At 37.5% G+C, this 22,072-nt stretch overlaps 1 protein-coding gene across 1 annotated transcript; it reads right to left on the reverse strand.

The window, feature by feature from the left end:
* Positions 1–4,109: 4,109 nt before the first annotated feature.
* LOC149005114 (ABC transporter B family member 9-like) lies at positions 4,110–14,240 on the reverse strand. Its single transcript, XM_089168252.1, has 13 exons — positions 13,987–14,240; positions 13,566–13,841; positions 10,149–10,203; positions 9,631–9,806; positions 9,288–9,509; positions 8,950–9,188; positions 8,279–8,804; positions 7,786–8,059; positions 6,840–7,485; positions 6,526–6,754; positions 5,453–5,719; positions 5,119–5,382; positions 4,110–4,980 (listed from the first exon to the last, which is right to left on the reverse strand). Exons 2-13 carry the CDS (start codon positions 13,830–13,832, stop codon positions 4,336–4,338), a joined length of 3,810 nt encoding a protein of 1,269 aa, XP_089024378.1. The 5' UTR covers positions 13,833–13,841; positions 13,987–14,240; the 3' UTR covers positions 4,110–4,335.
* Positions 14,241–22,072: the final 7,832 nt, after the last annotated feature.

The raw sequence follows: 22,072 nt of genomic DNA on the forward strand, positions 1-22,072 counted from the left end.
AGGACACTTTAAGAAAAATTGTTTTGCATATAAGAGGAAACTGCAAGAAGATGAGACATCTAATAATAATATACCTAATTCTGGTGAATTAAATATGTTTGAGTTCCTTTGATGACCTAGGTGCTTTCTGTGTTAGCATAGACCTTGTTTTAAGACCTGGTTGTTTGGGTTTCCATTGGGTGCACACTTTGGTTTATCCTATTTTGTTCCTTTGTTAAAAGGAGGTGGTCTATTTATCTTTAAGGTGATATGCTTGTGTAAGGAAGCTGTTTATTTTCATAAATCTGAGACAACATGTTTTATGCCTGATTTTCTATAGGTTAAGATATGCCTTGTTGTGTGAGAATTCTTGACCAATTATGATAGTGTTGGCATGTTAAGTATTTGTTGTTGTTTTGTACTCTCATGGATGTTTTTATTTGCATTGGTATACATGTCTGACTGAGTTTTGTAATGCTAGAGTGGTAATAGGTGGTGTTGAGACTGTTTAGTACAGTTGGTTACACATGAGGATTCCTATTTCACTTGGTATAGCATTAGGTGTATCCCTGGTGTTTGGAGAGGTATAGTCTCCATGTTCAGCCTTATTAGTGCTGGTTTTGACACGGTGTTGTCAAGTGTTTGGAGAGGTTGGTCTCTAGGGGGAGAGGTTTGTTCTCCAGTTTAGCATTAGTGCTGGTCTTGACATAGATGTTGTCAAGTGTGTGTGTCCTCACAGGTTGTTGGGGTTCACATGATATTCAGGGGATATGGTCTGTCAGCTTGTATGATTTTGATTTGGGAGTAGTTATTGTCAGATTTATGGAATTGTCTGTTAAGATGACTTGCACCAGTTTTATTGGTTAGGTTATGTCTTGTTTGCAGTTAGATATTTTTTGTATACCTTTGAGTCTGGTCTTGTAGGTCAGAGTTGTTAGTCTTATTGAGTTTATTTCTTTTATCTCTGGTTTGATTTCTACTCTAGGTGACCTGGATGTGTCTAGTTGTGACTTGTGCCCGTCATGTGTGGTGAGTGGGTGAAGAGGTCCTGGTTTGAGTAGTGGTAGTAAGCCAGTGATGGATTGAGGAGTGTTATTGCCTATTTGGGTTTGTCTAGAATATTTTCATTTTGTTGGTTAAATGTAAGGCTATTAGAATGTTTGCTATCCTGAGTTACTCTCTTCATTATTTTAATGGGTAATTGGATACTTGTTGTTCTCTTTCTTTACTTTAGTGTAGAAGAAAGAATGATTTGCAACTTCTTTAGGCATTTTAACAACTGAATTTGAAAATATGATTTGTTAATGAATTCTGTGGTGATTTCATTTGAATACCCTTGGCATTGATATATAAGACTTGATGTTTGAGTTTTTTGCATTATTTTGCATTTAGGTTGACAGTTACCTCTAGTTTCTCATTTCGTTTTCTGAGTCTTATATCTGCCTTTATGTGGTTTACATATTGATTGCATGATTGTATTCCTTGGGGAAGGTTTTAAAATCAGAATTTGAAATGAAATTATTTGGATCTGTTAGGAATTTCCTAAGTTTTGGGATCTACTGGTTGAGGGGGAGAGATTTATGTTTATATTTTATATATATTTGAATTGTTCAATCTCTCTTCTCTAGGTTGGTTAAGTTCTTTTATGTATCATATGATATGTTTTAGACTTGACTTGGCTTATATTGTAAGCATTTGTAGATTCATGGGCTGTGTTGGCATTGACAATTATGTCAGGATCCATGTTGTTCATCTGTTGATGTTGTGAGGTTCTGTTAATCTAGGTTGGTTTTGGATATCACCATGGATTTCTTGAAGTTATACTTGTCTCTTGTTTAAAGTCTTATTTTTTTTAATTCATATATTTATTATGCTTTGGTTAGCATGAGTAAGTCTATGTGGTGGGTTATTATCTTTTGTGGAGATTGTATACCTTGTTTTCATTTATCTATGGTGTGGTGATGTCCAGGTATGTCTTGTGTTTGTTTATCAGGTTTTGCATTTGTTGCAGTTTTAAGGGAGATGCTGCCCAAATTTTTATAACTCTTTCTCTATTTATCTCAGTTATGAGATATATGCTTGGTGTGTGCATGAGTGCTCTTCATAGTTATATGAGTGAGTTGTGGTTATGAGTTATGATTAAGGTTTCTCTACCTGGTGCAGTTTGTTGCATGGTGTATCTGCATAGAGTCCTTAGTGTTGCATAGTTAGTATATGTCTAGGTATTTTGCATATTTATTATTTGCTTTGTACTGTGGTCTCTTTTGTTTTGTGTGTGCAGGTACACTTGGATGATGATGGTTGCAATCCAGCTCACTATAGTCATTTTGGATGTACAGATTAAGGGGGAGATTGTTGGGGGGTAATCTGGTAATTGTATCTTTAAGTTATGTTTTGAACCGGTTGGGTTCATCTCGGATTCATATCCTTTGTATATGAGGATGATTGGGTTGGTTCAGGTGTGTGTGTGCAAATCGATTTCTTCACATTTGGGGATTTTCTGTTCTACGGTTCTTGGAGCACTCTTAAAGGTTTTTCCATGGCAGCCATGTTCGAGCATCTGCAACTTTGAGTTCCTTTGGATCTTGATGACGATTGTTGAGGGCTTTTGATCAATGGAAGAGGACGATCACTCGATGGTATTTTGGGGGCCTATTGTTACCTGTACCAGGTGTTATCGTGAACTTCTCCTTTCTTCTTCTTATCTGTAACATCCATGATTTAGTGCAGTTGGATTCAATCCTGAATCCCGGAGAGTAGGCAATATTGCCGAACTCCGTAATCATCTCTTTCTCTTTCAAACCTTGTTAAACCTTGCATGTTTCGGTCCATATAATTCTTAGGGCATGAGGTAATTTCGATCACACTTTCTTTCTTCAATCTAGTTATAGCCTCGCTGTACCTTTTTTTTTGTGTCGTCTATACCTAGTTCCCAACCCCAAATCTACTTTCCTTTTATTCCTTCTTTCATGGAAAACCTTCCTTTCCCTTTCCTTAACAATCCTAGTGAAGTTTATTCATCCAAAAATTTCTATTTTTAGTAAGCGTTTTGATCCTTTATCATCCATAAAATATCTCTAGTGTTTCTTTGTCACCACAAACTTCCCACATAAAATTTTCTTCCCTTATATTTTCTTTATATGATATTTTGCATTGTTATTTGCAGAGTTTTGATGTTAATTATAGATTCTTAACTAGTATAGTAATTATTATTTAGGAACTCTGGATAATCTTGCACTCAGTTAGGTGTTACATTGCCATGAACCCCAGCCCCATGTTCCCTATTCATTCTTGTTAGTCTTGCTTGATAGTTTAGGGTTGATATTGCTATTTACTTTTGTTACTTTGTCTAATTTGCATGTGATGCAGAACTTACAACCAAGAACCAACTCGAACCAGCATTGGAAGCCACTTCAAAACATGAAAAAGGGAGGCCAAAATGTTCTTCATGTGAACAATGTCACATCCCTTTATTTGGTATATTGGGAATGCTTCATACAATAGCCCAAAATCAGATTGCATGAATATTTTATTCTTTGGATATTTAGGACCTTAGTTTAATTTATATTTCAGTAGTTTCTATATTAACATATTTATCTGGTTGAAATATAAAGTCTAGTAGTTTCTAATTTTAATTAGTTTATATTTCCATAAGATTCTATTGTCACTAATTCCTCTATCCTCTTTAACCATCTTGCTCCTCTATCTTATTCCTATGTTTCAAATTAATAGTTGTTGCAGTTTCCCTCTTTATCTGTTATTTTCCATTAGTAATTTCCTAACCAAGCCTTTGTAGGTCCACTAGTTTCTAGGGTTCCCCTGCATCAATATGCCTTAGAGTATGTTATCTCAAAGAATCAAACTTGAAAACTAAATAAAAAAGCCCCTATCGGAACATATCTTCAAAATTTGATGGAGTTTGTAACAAGCTTCACCAGTCAACCAAAATTTTGGTATCTCGATCATCTCAACCCTACCAAGATACCAAACGAGATGAGATATAGAACCTTGGTTACCTGTAAATGGAGTATCAACATCGTGAAGGCTCCACGGGCATATTAGAATAACCACTTTAATTGAAGTTCCAAGGTAACAAAACTCATTTTGCACATAAGGATTGGTAAGCTTATTTGTCATTCTAACAATTATTATTTACAGCCAAAAAATTATTCTCACAAAATGCTTTGCTTTAAATAGGTCACAAAGCAAATACAGATTTATAAAAGAAAAAATTCACCCAAAAAAATTTACAAAAGAAAATCACAGCTATATGCTGGAGCTTTTTTCCCCCGCTCATCCCTTTTTTTAGTTCCATGCTGAACCTTTATCTCCCTCATCCCTCTATATATGGTTTTCTTAAGTAGCACTCATGTGCAGTGCTACTAGAGAAGCATAGGCTCCATCATGTATCTTCATTAACACATCATGGCGGCCCTTCTCAGCGATGACACCATTCTTTACCACAGCAATGATATCAGCCCCTTTGATTGTTGAGAGGCGATGAGCAACTACCACAGTTGTGCGGTTTACCATCACCCTGTCCAATGCATCTTGAACTATACGCTCTGATTCTGCATCTAGTGCACTAGTTGCCTCATCAAGGAGAAGGATTTTTGGGTCCTTTAGCATTGCTCTTGCAATGGCTATCCGTTGTTTCTGCCCACCTGACATTTGCACTCCCCTTTCTCCCACATGTGTATCATAGCCTTGTGGCAAGCCTGATATGAAGTTGTGTGCATTAGCAGCTTTTGCAGCTTCAATGATCTCATCTTCAGATGCACCTCCTTGTTTTCCATATGCAATGTTTTCGCGGATTGTCTCATTGAATAGGATGGGCTCTTGGCTTACCAACCCCATCTGTTGCCTTAGCCAACTTAGCTTAAACTTGTGAAGTTCCACCCCGTCCAGGGTTATATGGCCAGACTCTGGATTGTAAAACCTTTCCAGTAGGCTTATTACAGTTGATTTCCCACTACCACTTTCTCCAACTAGAGCAACAGTCTGCAAGCAACATAGATAGATTAATTTTATTGGTAGAGAAGAAACTACATTTGATAGAGTTAAATCTTTGCAAAGTACTGTAATTGTAAGAAGTTATGTTAAGAGTGAACAGTTAAGGTTAGGTGTAAGGTAAGATACCATTCCAGAGGGGATGCTCAAACACAAGTCTCTGAAGATTTGCACATCGGGGCGTGTGGAGTATTTGAAACTAACATGTTTCAACTCGATATCTCCTCTGACAGTAGTTAAGGTGGTTCCTTCATCACTACTTGAGTCAATCTTGGGCTTACTGTCAAGTATGTCAAAAATTGAAGCAGCAGAATCCTTAGCTTTTGTGGTATCTGGACCCATTGCACTACTTTGGGAAATTCCCATTGCCGTAATTGTCAAAGCAAAGAAAACCTGCATTATTCTTTAGATGATTAGAGCCCAAAATATTTTTCGGGATTTGAAGAAGTGACTGTTAACTTACCCTGAAAACTTCGGCAAATGTTGCTTTTCCGTTTTGCACTAGAATAGATCCAACATAGAAACAGAGTGCATTGGTGCAATAAAGTGCAAAGAAGGAGAAACCAAAGCCTGTACCACTTACAACCCCTAGCCGGACTCCTTGCTTCATTGGGGCCTCGCATTTCTGCTTGTAGAGGTCCATTACCTTTTCTTCTGCACAAAAAGATGCAACAGTTCGGATGCCACCCACGGCATCATTTGCAACTTGGCTTGCTTCCTCATACATGACCTGCCACGGAAATGTAAAATGTTTTTCAACAAAAGAAGAGGAGTTAACATAACTAACATTAACATGCTTAATTGCTTCATTGTTTTAATTGGGATAACATCAGTGTCCTTAATTGGCTGTTCCACCACCCATCCAGAGACATAATTATTGTCTTCCTACATGAAATAATCGTAACTATGCCTCCCCCTTTTGTATAGGTGTTTATCGCAAAACTCAGAAGACTGATGCTGATTCACTGTGGATGAAGGGGAACTGATGGCCGTTGGGGAGGGTTGGAATTTGCCAAGTTAAACACTAAATTAGGCCATCAATTACCTGCCTATAAACTCCATTAGACAGACCATCAATCCCTGATTGGATAGTATTTAGTTTACAACACATATCCTTGAAAGTAAAAGGACGAAATGTATACATGTCGCTACGATGCACAATATGCAACAGCTTTGCCAAGAAAACACTACATCTGATCATCAAATAGCCTATAAATTCCATTGAAATGCTACATTATATTTTGGATTGCAAATTATTTAGCATAATATATATGGTTTGAAAGGAGGAAAACAAATCATATAGATGATGCTAGATTGGCAATATTCAACAGCTAAGAGAAAGAAATATTTTGCAAGTAAAAGGCAGCACATGTACATCACAATCGTACTGTAAGCTAGTGCCATCTATCTATTTGCACACCTCCGCCCCTTCCCCCCTAAAACGAAAAAAAATCTTCCAATCCCTCCCTTCATCTCAGAAAAAGGCAATAGCTATTATAAACTTCCACTTTGCAAGGTATAATGGGGGCAACTAACCTTGGCATCTGCACTGAACCCCTGTAGAAATCTCATCTGGACATACCCTTGCAATCCTACCAAAGGTAACAAGATTAGAATAATGAATGACAATATCCAATTAGCTGAGAATGCTATTGTAAGTCCTGCTATTATAGCTGCAATGTTCTGAGCCATTAGTGCCAAGCTATCACCCACAAGACCACGCACATTGGCAGCATCTGCAGATAGCCTTGCACCAATAGCACCACTGAAACAAAACAGAACAGAAAATGTCAACAATTAAGAAAGCCATGACACGGGATTAAGAAGAAGAGGGAGTTTATATAACTGACCTTGAATGTGAAGGCTCATCAAACCAACTAATTTCTTGGTGCACCACTTTTTCAAATGACATGGATCGAATTCGTTGTATCAGTTTGCCACCAGCAACTCCAAATAAGTATTGTTGCATAGGTACAGCAAAGAATGCAACACAACCCAGCACCACAAACATGATTGCCCAAAAGCTAGCATCTTTTTGGAGTTGATTTATGGGCTCGTAGAGAGTTTTGATGGCACTTGATAGCAACAGCCCAAAGATAGGGAAGATCACGCCATGTATAGTTGCTGCAATAGCTCCTAGAAGCATAACCGGAACCTCTGGTTTGTTAAGGTAAGCAAGCCTTTTGATTGATACGTCTTGGTGTTTTATTTCTCCCTCAGCTGTCTTCTTATTCGCTTCCACATCTACTTCAGTTTCATAAGGGCCTACGGCACCACCAGAGATACCGAATGTGTGTGAAAAACGCCTGCCACTTGAAGAACCTCTGCTGAAGGATCCCTTGTGGCTACTAGATTTGTTCACTGTCCAATCATCATCAATGATCTCTAACTCATCTGGATCTCCAATAGGCACTTCATCTTGATGAGCACCTTCTTGCAAACGAATGAGCTGAGAATAGGCGCCTTCAGGATCCTCAGTCAACTCAGCATGGGTGCCTAATTAACATGTCGGAGTGTTAGAAAGTGCAATGTGGAGAAGAGACAAAAATATGTCAAACTCAACACATTTAATTAATCCAAACCCTGCACAAGGTCTCGCATTTAGAAGGGTCTACGGAGAGTTAACCATATGCAGGCCTTAGCCTTGTTTCCATAGAGCATATTTCAAAGACTTGAATCCATGACAATGCATTCAACAAGTGAGTAATTGACGAATGCACCAAGTGATGAGGTAGAAATTTAAAAGGAGATGTTGAAGAAAATAGAAAAAAGATTGAACAGAAATGTTTAGATTACCTTTCTCCACAATTTTTCCTTGCTGAACCACTGCTATGACATCTGCATTCCTTATTGTTGTTAGACGATGGGCAACAACAATAGTTGTTCGATTTTCCATGACTCTAACTAATGCCTCCTGAACTATTCGTTCTGATTCAGCATCCAATGCGCTAGTTGCCTCATCGAGAAGTAGGATCTTTGGGTTCTTCAAGATGGCCCTTGCAATAGCAATTCTTTGTTTCTGTCCACCAGAGAGTTGTGTTCCATGCTCACCCACCATGGTGTCAGCCCCCTGTAATTAACTATATTAGCATTCGACCATGCTCTCTCTCTCTCTCTCTCTCTCTCTCTCTCTCTCTCTCTCTCTCTCTCTCTGTGGTCTTTTCTTTTTTTTCCCTGTAGCTGGGGATCGGGGGTGGGGACAGGGAATTTGTAATGGTTGTTTTTTCCCCTCATGGAAATCATTAAGTACTAGATTAGAAACACTTATATAAAGAGGAGAGTATATTACCATGGGCAGCTTATCAATGAACTTGGCTGCATTAGCAAGCTCAATTGCTGTCCTGATTTCCTCATCTGTTGCATTTTCCTTCCCATAAGCTATGTTCCCTTTTATAGTTGTTGTAAACAAGACTGGTTCCTGGCCAACAAGTCCGATCTTCTCCCTTATCCATTTAAGCTGCAGTTTCTTCATGTTGACATTATCTATAAGAACTTCACCAGCTTCTGGATCGTAGAATCTCTCCACCAAGCTGATTACCGTTGACTTCCCACTTCCACTTTGCCCAACTAGAGCTGCAGTGGTTCCACTTGCAACACGCAATGAGAAATCAGAGAATATTTGCACCTCAGGCCTTGCTGGGTATCTGAAGGAAACGTTTTTTAGTTCCACATCCCCCTTCATATCTTCCAGTATTAGGCCACTTGGGTCATTGATGTCAATAAGTGGCTTCCGTTTAATGGTCTCAAACATCTTATATGCTGCAGCTCCGCCTGCTGCAAAGGCGTCTAAGCTTGGAGATGCCTGTCCCAATGACCTTATACAAGAAACCAAGGCAAAGGTATAAAGACATAACCTGATATCTAACAGCTTAATGTGGCTATTATAAAGGTAGATTGGCAAAGATATCATTGCTATACATTTGGATCCTTGATCTACTTATTAAGGAATTCTACACTTACATTCCTCCAGTCATGATCGCCATCATGACATTGATGACTTGTCCACCATTGTAGCCATCATTAATGATCAATATTGCACCATAGTATATGGCTAAACCATAGCTGCTGAATACGATAACAAGAACACAACCAATTCCTAAGCCGGATATGAGACCCTGCTGAACTACAAATGCATATGCACGTTGTATTGCTACATTATATTTGTTTATAGCTTGCTTCTCTCCAGTGAAGGACGTGACCTGGAAAATTCATTTGAAAAAGAAAACACAGTTAGTGAAATAACATCAGAAATAATGTGAATGAAGTCACAGATTCTAGATCTTTCACTTGAGACTTACTGTTCTAATAGCTCCAACTGTTTGCTCTAAAGTGTTTCCTGCATCAACATATGCAATTTGTCCTCGACTTGCCATTTTTGACATGAATATTGCCATGGTACTACCAGCAACCACCAGAGGAGGAATGCACGACAGCATTACCAAAGCAAGACGCCACCCTCTTGCAAAAGCCATTGCAAATCCACCAAGAAAAGTAGACATGAGTTGTATGAACTTCCCAACCTGAGAAAATATTTCAACCCTATGTTATGTATTCTTTTAAGCAATTGAAATTTCTGTGCCAAAAGAGGAGTGCATCACTTGTCCAAGCTATACAGAATTTAAAGACTGGTATCATATTCACCTTTTCACCCATTGCATCTTGGATTAGAATGGTATCCCCAGACATTCTCCCAATGACTTCTCCGGTTGTTGTTTCTGTGTCGAAGAATGAAATGTCTTGTCTTAGAATGGTTTTCAGGTATAGAGCTCGAATTCGAGCAGCTTGTCTCTCGCCAGTAACCATCCAACAGGACACCTCTGTGACAATAGCAAATGAAAGTTGATTAGAATTTTATCAGTTTATAAGTAGCAGCAAAATTTTATCCATAATTTTCTTGGGTAGGAAAATCATACAAGGGCCTTTGCAAAGAGCTCTCAATTGAGAAACTCCTATCATGATCGACTCCTTAATATAAAAATGAATTTTGGAAAAGAACTTTCTTTCACCAGCAGCATCAGCAGCTTTAAACAGCTTTAAGCTGGACCTGCCAGTTTTGACTCCAATGTGGCTGTGATTTCAAATAGGGATTCACTGGATTCTTTAAATTAAGTTCAGTTCATTGCTTAGCTACTATTAAGGAAATGGTCACTGGCACTCACGGAAAAATGCAGCAACACCTGTACCAACGGCCAAGTATACGAAATTCAGAGCTACCTGGAAAACAAAACTGAACATAAGTTGAAGCAATATAACATTTCCATTGAAAGGAAAAAACAACTAACATAAAAGCCAGTAGATAGCACTATTTCTGGTTTTCATGATGTTGTTACTCTGACTGCTTTAGAGATATCCACAGTAGTTGAGAACATTGAGATTCTTCACACAATTTTCTTTATGTTGTTTGTGGGTTGATAAATTCCACCTTTTTTCACAATATTTGCTAAGAAAGAAAAAATAGATATGCAAAGTATGTGATTTCTCTTTCTCTCCTCCTCAAAGGACAAGGATAGAGGTATCATTGAATATGGAGAGGAGAAAGACTCATGGAAATGTCGGTGTAGCCCAATTTCAAATTTGGAACATCAAATATATTTTCCGTCCATTTAATCTACAAGGTTTCTATGCCAAAATAATCTATGTCAAAATAAACTATAAAGCTACTTCAATTGTTGTAATTGCGTAAATATTAGAATATCTAGTAATCAAAATATGACATGTTTGCTGAACCTGATTAATTTATGTATAACACATCAGATGTACCTGTTGAGTTTCAGCACATTTGGAGCTCGCCAATTGTCAATAACTTTTTTGAAAATTAAGATTTATGGTACACCATGGAAATGTATATAATATAGTTCATGAATCCGTGGAAGTATATAAGCTGGTGATTCATGAATGGATGGAAGTATATAGGTAGATGAGCATAAGTGATAGAGCATTTGATTTAATCTGAATTACAAGTCAACAAATGAACCTAAAAGTTACACTTTTTATTCAAGAATTTAAATCATTACATCAGCCAATGAGGTTGCAAAAGTGCTTGGATAAGTGCCATTATCTTTCCAGACAAATTTCAAAATAAATAAATTTGGGAACTGAAAACTTTATATTAGGGGTTGAGGACTACTACAGATATGTATTACTGGGAGAGTCAAATCTATGACCTCTTTACTAAGAGATGCTGGTCATTACTAACTGAGCAATCCTTCGATAGTAAAACAACAAACTATTCGTATTTAATATTCAAGAAAGCATTCATCTAAAAAAGAAGAAGACAAAAATAGGATAAGCTTTTCAAATATCTTCTCACTTGGCTCGCTTTCCAAATATCTTCTCACTTGGCACCTAAAGAGTAAAATATCTTGGACACCATCATGATATTTTAACAATATTTTAAATGGTTTTTTTTTGGTAGACATAATCTAAATGGTTGCTATGAGTTAGAACAAGATTACATTGTCAGTTTATTGGTTATTAATATTGTGTCATTGATATAGTTCAAAACTCATTGTAGTAAAAATAAGAACAATGAGATGGATAAGTAGAAAAATAAAGAAGAACAAGATAATGAATGATCATATCAGAGCTGATCTTGGAGTAGCTCCGAAAAATGATAAATTTCAAGATAGTCAATTGAGGTGGCGCACAGCCATGTTCATTGGAGGCTTTCAAATGCCCCTGCATGAAGGAAGTAGAAAACTATGAGCAGACCTAAGTAACCTTAAGGCTGCGTTTGTTTGCAAAGGTGGGGTGGGAAAAAAAAACATGTGGATCCCATGTGTACTGGGGTGATGAAGAAGGAAATGAAAAGAAAGGGTTTGTGGAAAAGTGAGAGTGGTGGGTCCCACTTTTTACTTTTCTCAACTTTCTCACAAAGTCCCACCAAATATGTGGGGTTTTAAAATGGCTTGAGATGGGAAAGTTGAGTTGCTACATCACCAGATAAGTTTTCTTGAATCAAGGAAACTTGTCTCCCACTTTCCCACCACAAGCAACCAAACAATCTACCATTTTAAAATTTAAGAGAAAAGTAAGAAATCTACACTTTTTTCAAGAATTTTCCCACCCCACCTTTATTCCAGCAAACAAACACAGCTTAAGATAAGTGGTGAGAAATGATATGGATACTTAGGCTTTTTATTTAGTATGACCTCAAATAAAGTTAATTGGAAGGTAACAATCCATATAGCTAACCCCATTTAATGAGGACAAAGATTTGTTATTGTTACTAATATAATTCAAAAAATTAGAATTTGTCATTAGCAAACCCTAAATCCTTCTCATATATGATTTCTAAGTCACTTCTATTCTTGTTAAGCTAATTACTATCTTACAATATTTATTTTCTTAAAAAAATCAGTTGAAAACAAAATTTAGAAACTAGAAAAAAAAAAAAGTGAATACATTGAAAAGTGGGAAATATTTGATTCATTGCCTAGAATTTCAAAAAAAAATTCATTTTAAGGGGTTCTTAGTGATTCGAAGATGATTTCAATTGATCTTCATCCATTCTTTTCAAAATAGATAAATATGGATTAGTCTCATATTCTAATGAGTCCAGATTTTTTATTTAATAATACTTGTTTTTATACCTTTCATTACATATTTAAGAAGGGTCTCCTTTGAATATTTTTGTCCAGTTTACTACTACTGAAGACCCCTAACTATTTTATATAGAAATAGAAAAGATGCACAATATTCTACCCGTTAGAAATAGAGAATTCCAACTGTACTCCTAGATGAATATATATATATATATATAACAGAAATAGCGAACAGAAAGGATCGAAGCAGTTGCAGAGGAAGAGTGGGAGTTCGCCATGAAACTGAGCTCAAAGACCAAGAACATAAAGGGAGGAAAACAAGAAAAAAGAAACCCACAGAAAAAGTCAAAAAGGCCTGGTAATATGAGGATGCGGTACTGCATTGATCAGAATACTTAGACAACACGTCTCTACATCTAATAAAATATATCAGACACGTGCTAACCATGGTTTCTCTACCTTCCTAAAATTTTAAAAAAATATATTTCTTTATTAAAATCCGTGATAATCGTTAACTTCTTTCTTCTTCGCACGTGTCTAACTCTCTCTTGTAGCTCTTATTTTTGACACGCCTCTAGGTGTTGGCCATTTACCAAAACAGAAAATGATTGGCCAGAGTTGTCTTTTCCTTCGCCCCAAAGACCATGTATCAGACTATGGCACCATAATCACTTCCAATCTTTGTGCCGGACTCCCACCAAGTCACCAACTGTAAATAATAAAGTCAAAAAAAAGGAAAACTACCTTCTTTCCCAAGCATACCCGTTTCGAATTCAAGAAAGCCGTAGTTTTTCTTAACCTAAACAACATGGATCAAATTGGTCTAGAGAAGGGAAAACCAGAGCTTTCTAATTAAAAATGACAATCGTACCAAGCAAGCTAGCTAGCATCATTCGACATTCTAAAAGGATTAGATTTCTGAACTTACTTTATGGAATTCTTCGTTTGTTCTCAGTGATGGATTGGTTGCAACTTGCATCAAGAATATATGAATTTGATTCGGGAATGAACTCGTAAGCATATGAGACATACCTGTGAAACCGTATGAACAATCTGAGAATTATCGGTGGTGGAACCAAAGGCGTTGATGAGCTGACCAAATATGAGAGTCATGAATGGCATTGCAAGACCACTTGCGATGGAGCAAATCGTGCCGACGGTCATCAGAAAGATGTCGACACCATCGGCAAAAGAGAAAAGCTTGTAAAAAGGCACTCTCTGATCGTCTTCCTTTTTCGATTTATCTTTTCGTCCTCCATTATCACCGACTACACCTGCTGCCTCTGCTTCTTCCGGCATTTTTTTCACCTGAGACGAGAAAAATTGCTACGCTTTAATCTTTTGATCTTTACATTCTTTTACTAAAAACCTAAAGCACTAAGCAGAATAAAACTGACATCATTTGGAATTACGAAAGGGAAGAATCAAGTAGAAGAGACGATCGATCACCAACCTTCCCTTTTCTGGTTATTCGCTTCTCGCTCCGATTTTCTTTCCTTTTTCTTCTGCTATTTCGCAGGTAGTTCAATAACAACACAACGCGACGAGGACATTTATACCATTCGGCGTATGATATAGCTAGCTGTCCAATTTGAATCCCTTGGTAGATGATTTCAATTTAATTTGAAAAACGACATGGATTCTAGAAATCTAAATTGCATGGGTCGTGATCATGTCTTACAGTAAGAAGACATGTATACTAGCACACCGTCCCCATTCACGCTTTACGTTTGATCCGAATCTTCCCTTAATGAGCAAAGCTCAAGAAGCAACGTAGGGACTAGGGAGCTTAACACCACAAAGTCAACTACTTACCTGTTCGGTTAGTGTTGCTGACAATTAAAATCCCATCTCACCAAAGTAAATAAAGACATCAATAAAATTCTAGTCAGATCCTCTACCACCATCGGTGTAGAGAAGTGGCCCTTCCTATACATGAGTCTGGATGAAATCTCCTTTAGGGGAAATTAATGTGCTCTCTTGACCGTTTTGGACAACATAGTAAATGTGAGAAAAATCTCAATTAATATAGAAAAATATTAGTCTCACTTGTAAATATTAGAAAAATAAAAATCTCAGTTAATCATTTGTAGCGCCCCACTACTGTGTGGTTCAAAATTGTCAAGAAAACAGATTGTTCTCCCCAAACGATGATCTGATGTAGATTCTCTAAATATGTCATAGAGTGTGTGGGGAGCACAATCCTCTATTACAATGGATAGACATTCCACTAAGCCTATAGACCCTTTTAGTCTTTGTGACTTGGTTGATGACAAAAGAAAAAAGGTGTGCTAGTATACATGTCTTCTTACTGTAAGACATGATCATAACATAAGTATTGATTTATTTACTTCACACTCTTTTGAAATTCATTCTTCTTTTCTTTCTTTATTTCCAAGATATAGCCAATTGTATATGTATGCAATTCAGAAATAAAGCGAAGGATTGTTATTGGGTCCCACAAAATTAGGATTCCACACTTTTAAGCAAGGTTTGAAATTTATGGTACACCATGATGTACTATGTAAGATCTCATAGCATATTTTACGAATAGGTTTATGTTTATCCCTTTTACTGTCTATCACCTTTGACATTGAGAACTTATGCAATGAACACGTATTTGATGCAATAAGCATTAGGTTAGACTAAGTGGAAGATGATTTTTGCACTTTTATCCTCTAGACATATTGTTGGAAGGGATGGGGGATCAATTTTATTTTACTTTCCACGAAGTGAAATAATATTAATAAACTTCGACAGTACATGGAAGTCCTTGATATACAAAGACGTTGTACCCTGAAAGACGCTACATGAGCTACATACTGATTGTGAGGATAAGAGATCCCATACGTACCAATTTTCATTATTCATTATGACCAGAATACAGCATTTTATTCAAGAAATAAAGCCTGGGAACAAAAGTCAACGGATTCTTTTTCCTGACTGGGGATGGCGTGGAATAATATAAGCCAAATAAACGTTTTTTCTTTCAAAGCATCCTAAATGTTTTCTTTGTCGCCAAGAAAATCCACACATTTGGTGCGTGCTCAATTCAAAGGTGCTCAATTCAAAGCTGCATGCATCGCATTGTTGTAAGGATCTAAACTCCATTATAGGTTGCTTCCTTTCCACTTCTGTAGTTCTTTATGATATTTTCTTTTCTTAATTTCTAAGTATTTTTGTTAAAAACAGTGACGAATTGCATGATGAATTTGATGTATTAGTAATGATATGATGGCTTAGGATTACATTACGATTGATGTATAATCATGATCCTTACCTTTTTGTTGTCATCTTCCTTTTTTTTTTTTTTCTAAAATTCTAATTTTTAGAAGTCCGCATTCAAAGTTAACCATCTGATGTAACTCATTACCAAAATGCAACATCTCCTACCGTTTACCAAAAAAAACATCTCCTACCATCTTCAAGCGTCAATTAAATAGAAATGGAGGTGTAGAAGCACCAAAAAGTTTTTCTTTTCTTTTTTGGTGAAAATAGAGGCACTAAATTGCATTAGGTTATGTTCATGTTGCATCTAAATTTGACACTCCGGGTGAACCGTGGGCACTCTGAAAACCTAGCTTAGACTTGTCCACAAAACAAGAAAGTGAGTGCGAGCCAGCCTTAGAGACTAAGAAATCATTTGTGATGATCAAGTCAATATAAAAGTAACATTTTTCCTCACTAGTGAGGATTATAGGTCCTAAACTAAGAAGTTACAAAGTGAAGAAGTTGAATTCAATAGTATTGGAGTGAGAATCAACTACCTTATTCGGCGTTGGTTGGTAGTAACATAGATTAGTCTTACTCAATCTTGAAGTCCGATCTTCCATGTGTTATCTCAATCTAAGCACGTATGAGTCCGTTTTGGAGGTGGGTTATGTAACATCCCAACCCAGGGGCTATTTGGATTAGCTCGATGGTACGGGATTCCCATCTAGGCACCCCTCTTAAGATTTGCCAGATACAATACCATAATTAATGCACATTCAAGATATCCAAAACAGAATTAATAAAATTCATGTAGACGTGTAAAAAGCTACTCTGAAAGAGTATAATTTGTTAGTTTTACAATTATCCAAGTTTGTATTTAATTATGTTTCTCAAATAATGCCATACAAATAGGTCCTCCTAGCCTCCAACTCAACGAGATGTGAGACCCACAGGAGCAAGTGTAGCAGCAATGATGGCATTATGCAATGGCACGAACAGCTCCACTGAATCTGTAGCACTAGACTCCTCCTCTTGCACGGCCTCCCCCTGGCACCACTTCAAGTCTAGTGATAGCATCCAACAGGAGAGTCCCTGATGGGATGTGTGAAAATGTGAAATCCTACACCAACCCTAATCCCAAAATTTATGTTGTAGGTCCGACGACCCAAAGTCAAGGTAGAAGACAGCTATGGATCCTCTCTGTTGAACTTATTGGTTATGATCTAGAACCCATGGAGATTGATAGTGAAGATCCCATCTTGGAAGTCTTGTTTGATTTTAAAAAAAGATGTAGCCTAAATGATGACGGAATTGGGAAGTGTACCTTGAGCATAGTGTTGACATCTTCAAGAGGTCCTATGGAGTCAGGTAAAGCCCTTTCTTAAGTTGGTTGAGGACCCAAGTGGTAGTTTTTGCTTTTGGAAACCAAAATTCAGCAATTTGCAAGGGGGGAACCCTTTGGTCGATCCCATCGATCAAGACCATCGACCAAAGCAACTTCGGGGCAGAATTGTTTATTTTTGGAAGTTCAAGGTTTTGAAGTCCTATTTATTTGTAACTTCAAACTAGACCTAACCACTTTGTCTCTTAACTTTTGGAGAACGTGAGAAGAACCCTAGAGCCTCCTCTTCAAGCCCAAAGTTGATTCAAAGCATCTAAGAGAAATTCCTCCATTGAGTCTTCTTCTACAAGGTTAGTATTCAATACTATATACTTCATCGATTTATTCTCTCTATTGTTTCTACTTTTTGTTTTGATTGTGAGGAAGGTCTTCCACTACTGTAATGGCTAGTGTCTGATCCTCATAGTCTTAGAGTGAATTCCCATTCACTCTACTCTTTCCTTAGACAATAAGGCGTGTTTTCAATATTTTGATATAGCATGAGACTATGGTTTATTTTTAATGTAGTTATTTGATTCTAATCTATGTTAGATCCATTCTTAGGTTGTTTCTATACATGATCTACTATTTTCCTATCTTTAGAATGAATCCCCATTCATTCTGATCTTTCCGTGAGAATCCGCCGATTAAGCCTATTAGGTGATTTGTTTGGTCTTGAGCGCCCATGAGCTCAAGTCTACTACTGCAACCCTACCAATGAATAGCCCCCACAATGTGATTCATGTCTTCTCATGGGTTGGTTACCGGTCTTGAGCGCCCACAAATCCCCATTGTTGCCACGGGTTACTCGGTCTCAACACCCTTCTGAATCAGATCTGATATAACAAGGATATCCTAGCCAAACACTGCTAGACAAGCCCTAGGTATGTCAACCAATAATCCGGGACAGAGTCAAGGGGCACCATAGGAAATGTCCCATACCACTTCCACTAATGTCCAAAGACAGAAATGTCAAAAGGACATTCCCCATTCCTAAATTCTCTAAAGAGATAGCACCAACCTCAACTCTTCTCTTTCAAAAGACTTTGGCTATTAAAAGAAATCCGCCCAATGAGCGTATACATACTTAAGCAATCACATTCCCAAAAGCAGTCATTCACATACACAACTGATAATTCAATACATAGAAAGATAATCAATCATACATGATCAAATTGATAAAAGAATCACATGAACAAGACCTACTATACTTATAGAACTTACAGTGAATTATAAAGAACTGTGAGAATAGTAGTAAGATCATGCAAATCTGAATCATAAACCATAGATCATGCATTCTAGGTTATTAGAGAATCAACCATCCTTACCTTAAATAGCTTCGAAGAATTCCAGAGGAACAAAGAGGATAAGTCTAAGGTTAGAAAATAAACCCTAAAAAAGCATGGTTCAATTATTAGGAACAAACCCTCGAATATTAGAAGTCAAACGGATCAAGACAGAACAAGAAAATAGCTACCGTCAGCTTGGGCAGGTTGGCTGGGTCGATTGGTCCAGTCGACCTAATGAACAGTACATAACAGAAATCTGAATTTTGATCTGAAACTCATCTTCCGGGATTCAAAACACTTCAAAAATTAAAGGGAACCTCTAAAACAGTAATATAAAATTAACTAGCATAGATTAGACATCAACATTAATCAAGAGAATGGAATTCTAAATTGATTAAAAACTAGGTTTTCAGAGAAAACAGTATGTGAATTCTACAGAGAAGCTAGAGAGAATGAGAATTCACTCTAGAAGAATAACAACAGTATATCATAGATGAAAGCTATCATAAGATTGAATCTAGCATGCTGTAAAAATAAAAAACAATAGAATGATCACACATCCATGAAGATTTCGCAGGATCTCTTCTTAAAGTCAATTGTGTAGATCATAGAAGCATTAGAGTGAATGGAGATTCACTCACAACTATAGAGATTGAAGAAGAGGTGTTTGCAAGGATGCAAAACCATCTTCATAATCATAGAGATGAGAAACAATCAATAGAAGAGTAGATCAATGGGTAGAATGAGTGATTACAATACCTTAATGAAGAATGCGCCGAAAGACTTGAGGATTCGCAAAGGATCTTCCACAATACCAAAGAGAGGGCTTGAGAGAGGCTTCCCATGTTCTCTAGATGTCACACCCCACCTGCCGGTCTCAGTTACCCTCCCGACAACCCGTGGGTGCAATCTATCACAGGATCCACAGTCTTACTCGTCAATAATAATAATAATGCAAGAAATAGATAATCAAGAGCAAGTTCAAATAATTAATCAAAAGGATTACAGGAGTCCAAATACTCCAATAAAAGAATCAATATTCAAAATAAAATGAAGTTCAGTGGAAGCAATCAAAATAAACTAAATAATCTTCTTTCCAGTTTCTTTCTCTAAAGCTAAATAGTGCTCTTCATGAATAATAAGAAAGGGGGTTCTCCAGTTCTTCTCCATACGATCCTCAAAATATCTAGCAATCTGCCTCCTTCAACCATCAATGGGTGCTATAAGCACACTCCAAGTATCTGCAGGAGGTTTCATGCAAGCTATCTCCATCTCCCACTGACGATGCCACATCTTCTTCATACGAGAGGGTTCAATCATACGAATTCTCTCCAATTTTCGAGGATGTGAAACCATCTATAAAGTTTAGTATAACATACAAAGAAAGGAATGAGTTCTGACGAACTCAGTAAGGATAACACATTTCTCATCCATATGTCAACACAATTAGCAATGTATATATAAAATGAATGATAGGCAACAGTATGAATGTTACTAAGATTTAATTATGCAAGTCTCTAGACAGTTGACATGCTTTAGGATATAATGCCAGCCCTCCTCTAGGTAGGTCTAGTCACTTTGTGTCACGCCCTCCCAGCCAGTACCCTATCTGGCATACCCGAGAGTGTGATCCACAGCCCGAAGATCAGGTATCGAGTGATCAACCTCCCACATAAACAATAACATAATCATGAACAACCATAACAAGAGTGCGGAAGATTAATCATAGATTCAATAAAGAAAGAATGAATCGTAAACGAAACGGAATAATAGATATAATCAGAGTGTCAACAGATAAGTAAAGTGAAGCAAAAATCCCACACATCCAGCGGAAAAGTAGCTCAAAGAATAAACTAGATAAAAGCTAATCCCGTAGCAAGACATTGGGTAACTAAATTATTCTCCACTTGTAGACGACATCCTGTAGGTGTAGATCTCATAAATAGCACAAGGACGCTTCCACTCAATGGTCGGACTAAGCATCGTACGGAGCAAACCACTGCGGGATCTTGAGTAATTGTGGTAACCGCAATCACCTTCCCGGAGATATGTCTCTTCGCCTTGCGCTCCTCATAGGGACCGCCATAGTATTCCGACTGCAGGATAGTCTAACAACATTGTACAATAAAGGAATGAGTTTCAAAGAAACTCAGAAGGCGTTAAAATCCATAATAACATAAATGGCAGAACCAACAAACATAAATGCAATATGATATGAGACAAACAATGAATGAATGATTCTAACTCTATGTATGCTGGTCTCTATTGGCGACATGCTAAGTCATAGCACCGTACTCTTAGGAAAGTCCACTCACATCCTCAACCATTTAAGATATCTTGATTCTCTCACGGATCATTTCACCGGTCTTGAGCAGCCGAGGTAATGGGTCCTTCATCCCTCGGACAAACCTGGCGGGGGTTAAGTCAACACACTCTCTCACAACCATTTGGTATAAGACCGGCGCATGTCGGGTAATACCTAGCCAAATGCAAGTCTTCTACTTGGTTACATCAAGTCAGATCCAGATACTTCCATCCTCGTCCCCGACGATCCTTTCCGGTATCCTTCACACTAGAGTCCTCATAGTCCCCGACTACGGACTCACCAACCCATCGATCATCCACATATGGTAAACGGAAGCCTCACGTCCTTTCACGGGTTGGTTACCGGTCTTAAGCGCCCGTGAGCCCAAGTCTAACCATATGCAACCCTACCAATAAATGGCCCCCACAATGTGATTCCGTCCTCTCACGGGTGGTTACCGGTCTTGAGCGCCCATGAATCCCCATGCTACCACGGGTCGTTCGGTCTCAATACCCCTCCGATAGGGTCCGACATAACAGGACATCCTAGCCAAACACTACTAGACAATCCAATATGTCATCCAACAGTTAGGAAGGTGTCCAGAGGGCATCTCCGGAAACATCCCATAATATTCCCGTAGTAGTCCAAGGACGAAGTGTCAAAAGGACACCTCTCCTTCCAAACCATACGTAAGCATACACATGCATCAATTCATATCATCACATATATGGTAACTCCAATATGGAAAGAAATCAATATTTACAATCATTTGTATAACATTGGTAAGTAAATCATACATGAATCAATTCAATATGAATAAGTAATGCTACCGTAATCAAAGTTATGCAACAGTAGTATATCATTGTAAGAATCTAATTTAAGAAACATATTAATGATATTCAAATATAGAAACTAGATTCATGCTATCTATGTAATTAAGGAAATAACCATCCTACCTATAACTCGCAAAGAATCCTAAGAAATCAAGTAAGATCTTGGCAAACTTGAGAAGAAGGTCCTAAACAAGTATATACAACATATTAGGAAAGATCCCTAACAGAAAATATAGCAAAACATCCAAACAGACCAATCGAGTTCGACTCATTGGTCGAGTGGATTGGTCGAATGGTCCGTCGACCAATCACGACCAATGCGAGACGATAGCTTATAAAATCAGAGTTTTGAGATATGAAATCCGAATTTGGTGGTTCAAAAGGGTACTAATCAAGGGTAGACTACATCAGTAGTATTCTAGCATATAGGGGACCTCAAAACACTAATCAAATCAAGGTATCAAGATCCAAATTAGGAAACAAAAAGTTACCATAAATAAATCAAACATGGATCTTGA

This window comes from Hakea prostrata, chromosome 9, assembly GCF_041222555.1.
Source record: "Hakea prostrata isolate BN-2017 chromosome 9, UWA_Hpros_2, whole genome shotgun sequence".
Taxonomy (NCBI): Eukaryota; Viridiplantae; Streptophyta; class Magnoliopsida; order Proteales; family Proteaceae; genus Hakea; species Hakea prostrata.

Coding starts and splice junctions, on each gene's coding strand:
- LOC149005114 (XM_089168252.1), bottom strand. CDS start 13,832: ATGCCGGAAGAAGCAGAGGCAGCAGGTGTAGTCGGTGATAATGGAGGA. Junction 10,204..13,565: donor TTGTTCATACGGTTTCACAG/GTATGTCTCATA, acceptor TTTGTTTTCCAG/GTAGCTCTGAATTTCGTATA. Junction 5,720..6,525: donor GGTTCAGTGCAGATGCCAAG/GTTAGTTGCCCC, acceptor TTTCCGTGGCAG/GTCATGTATGAGGAAGCAAG.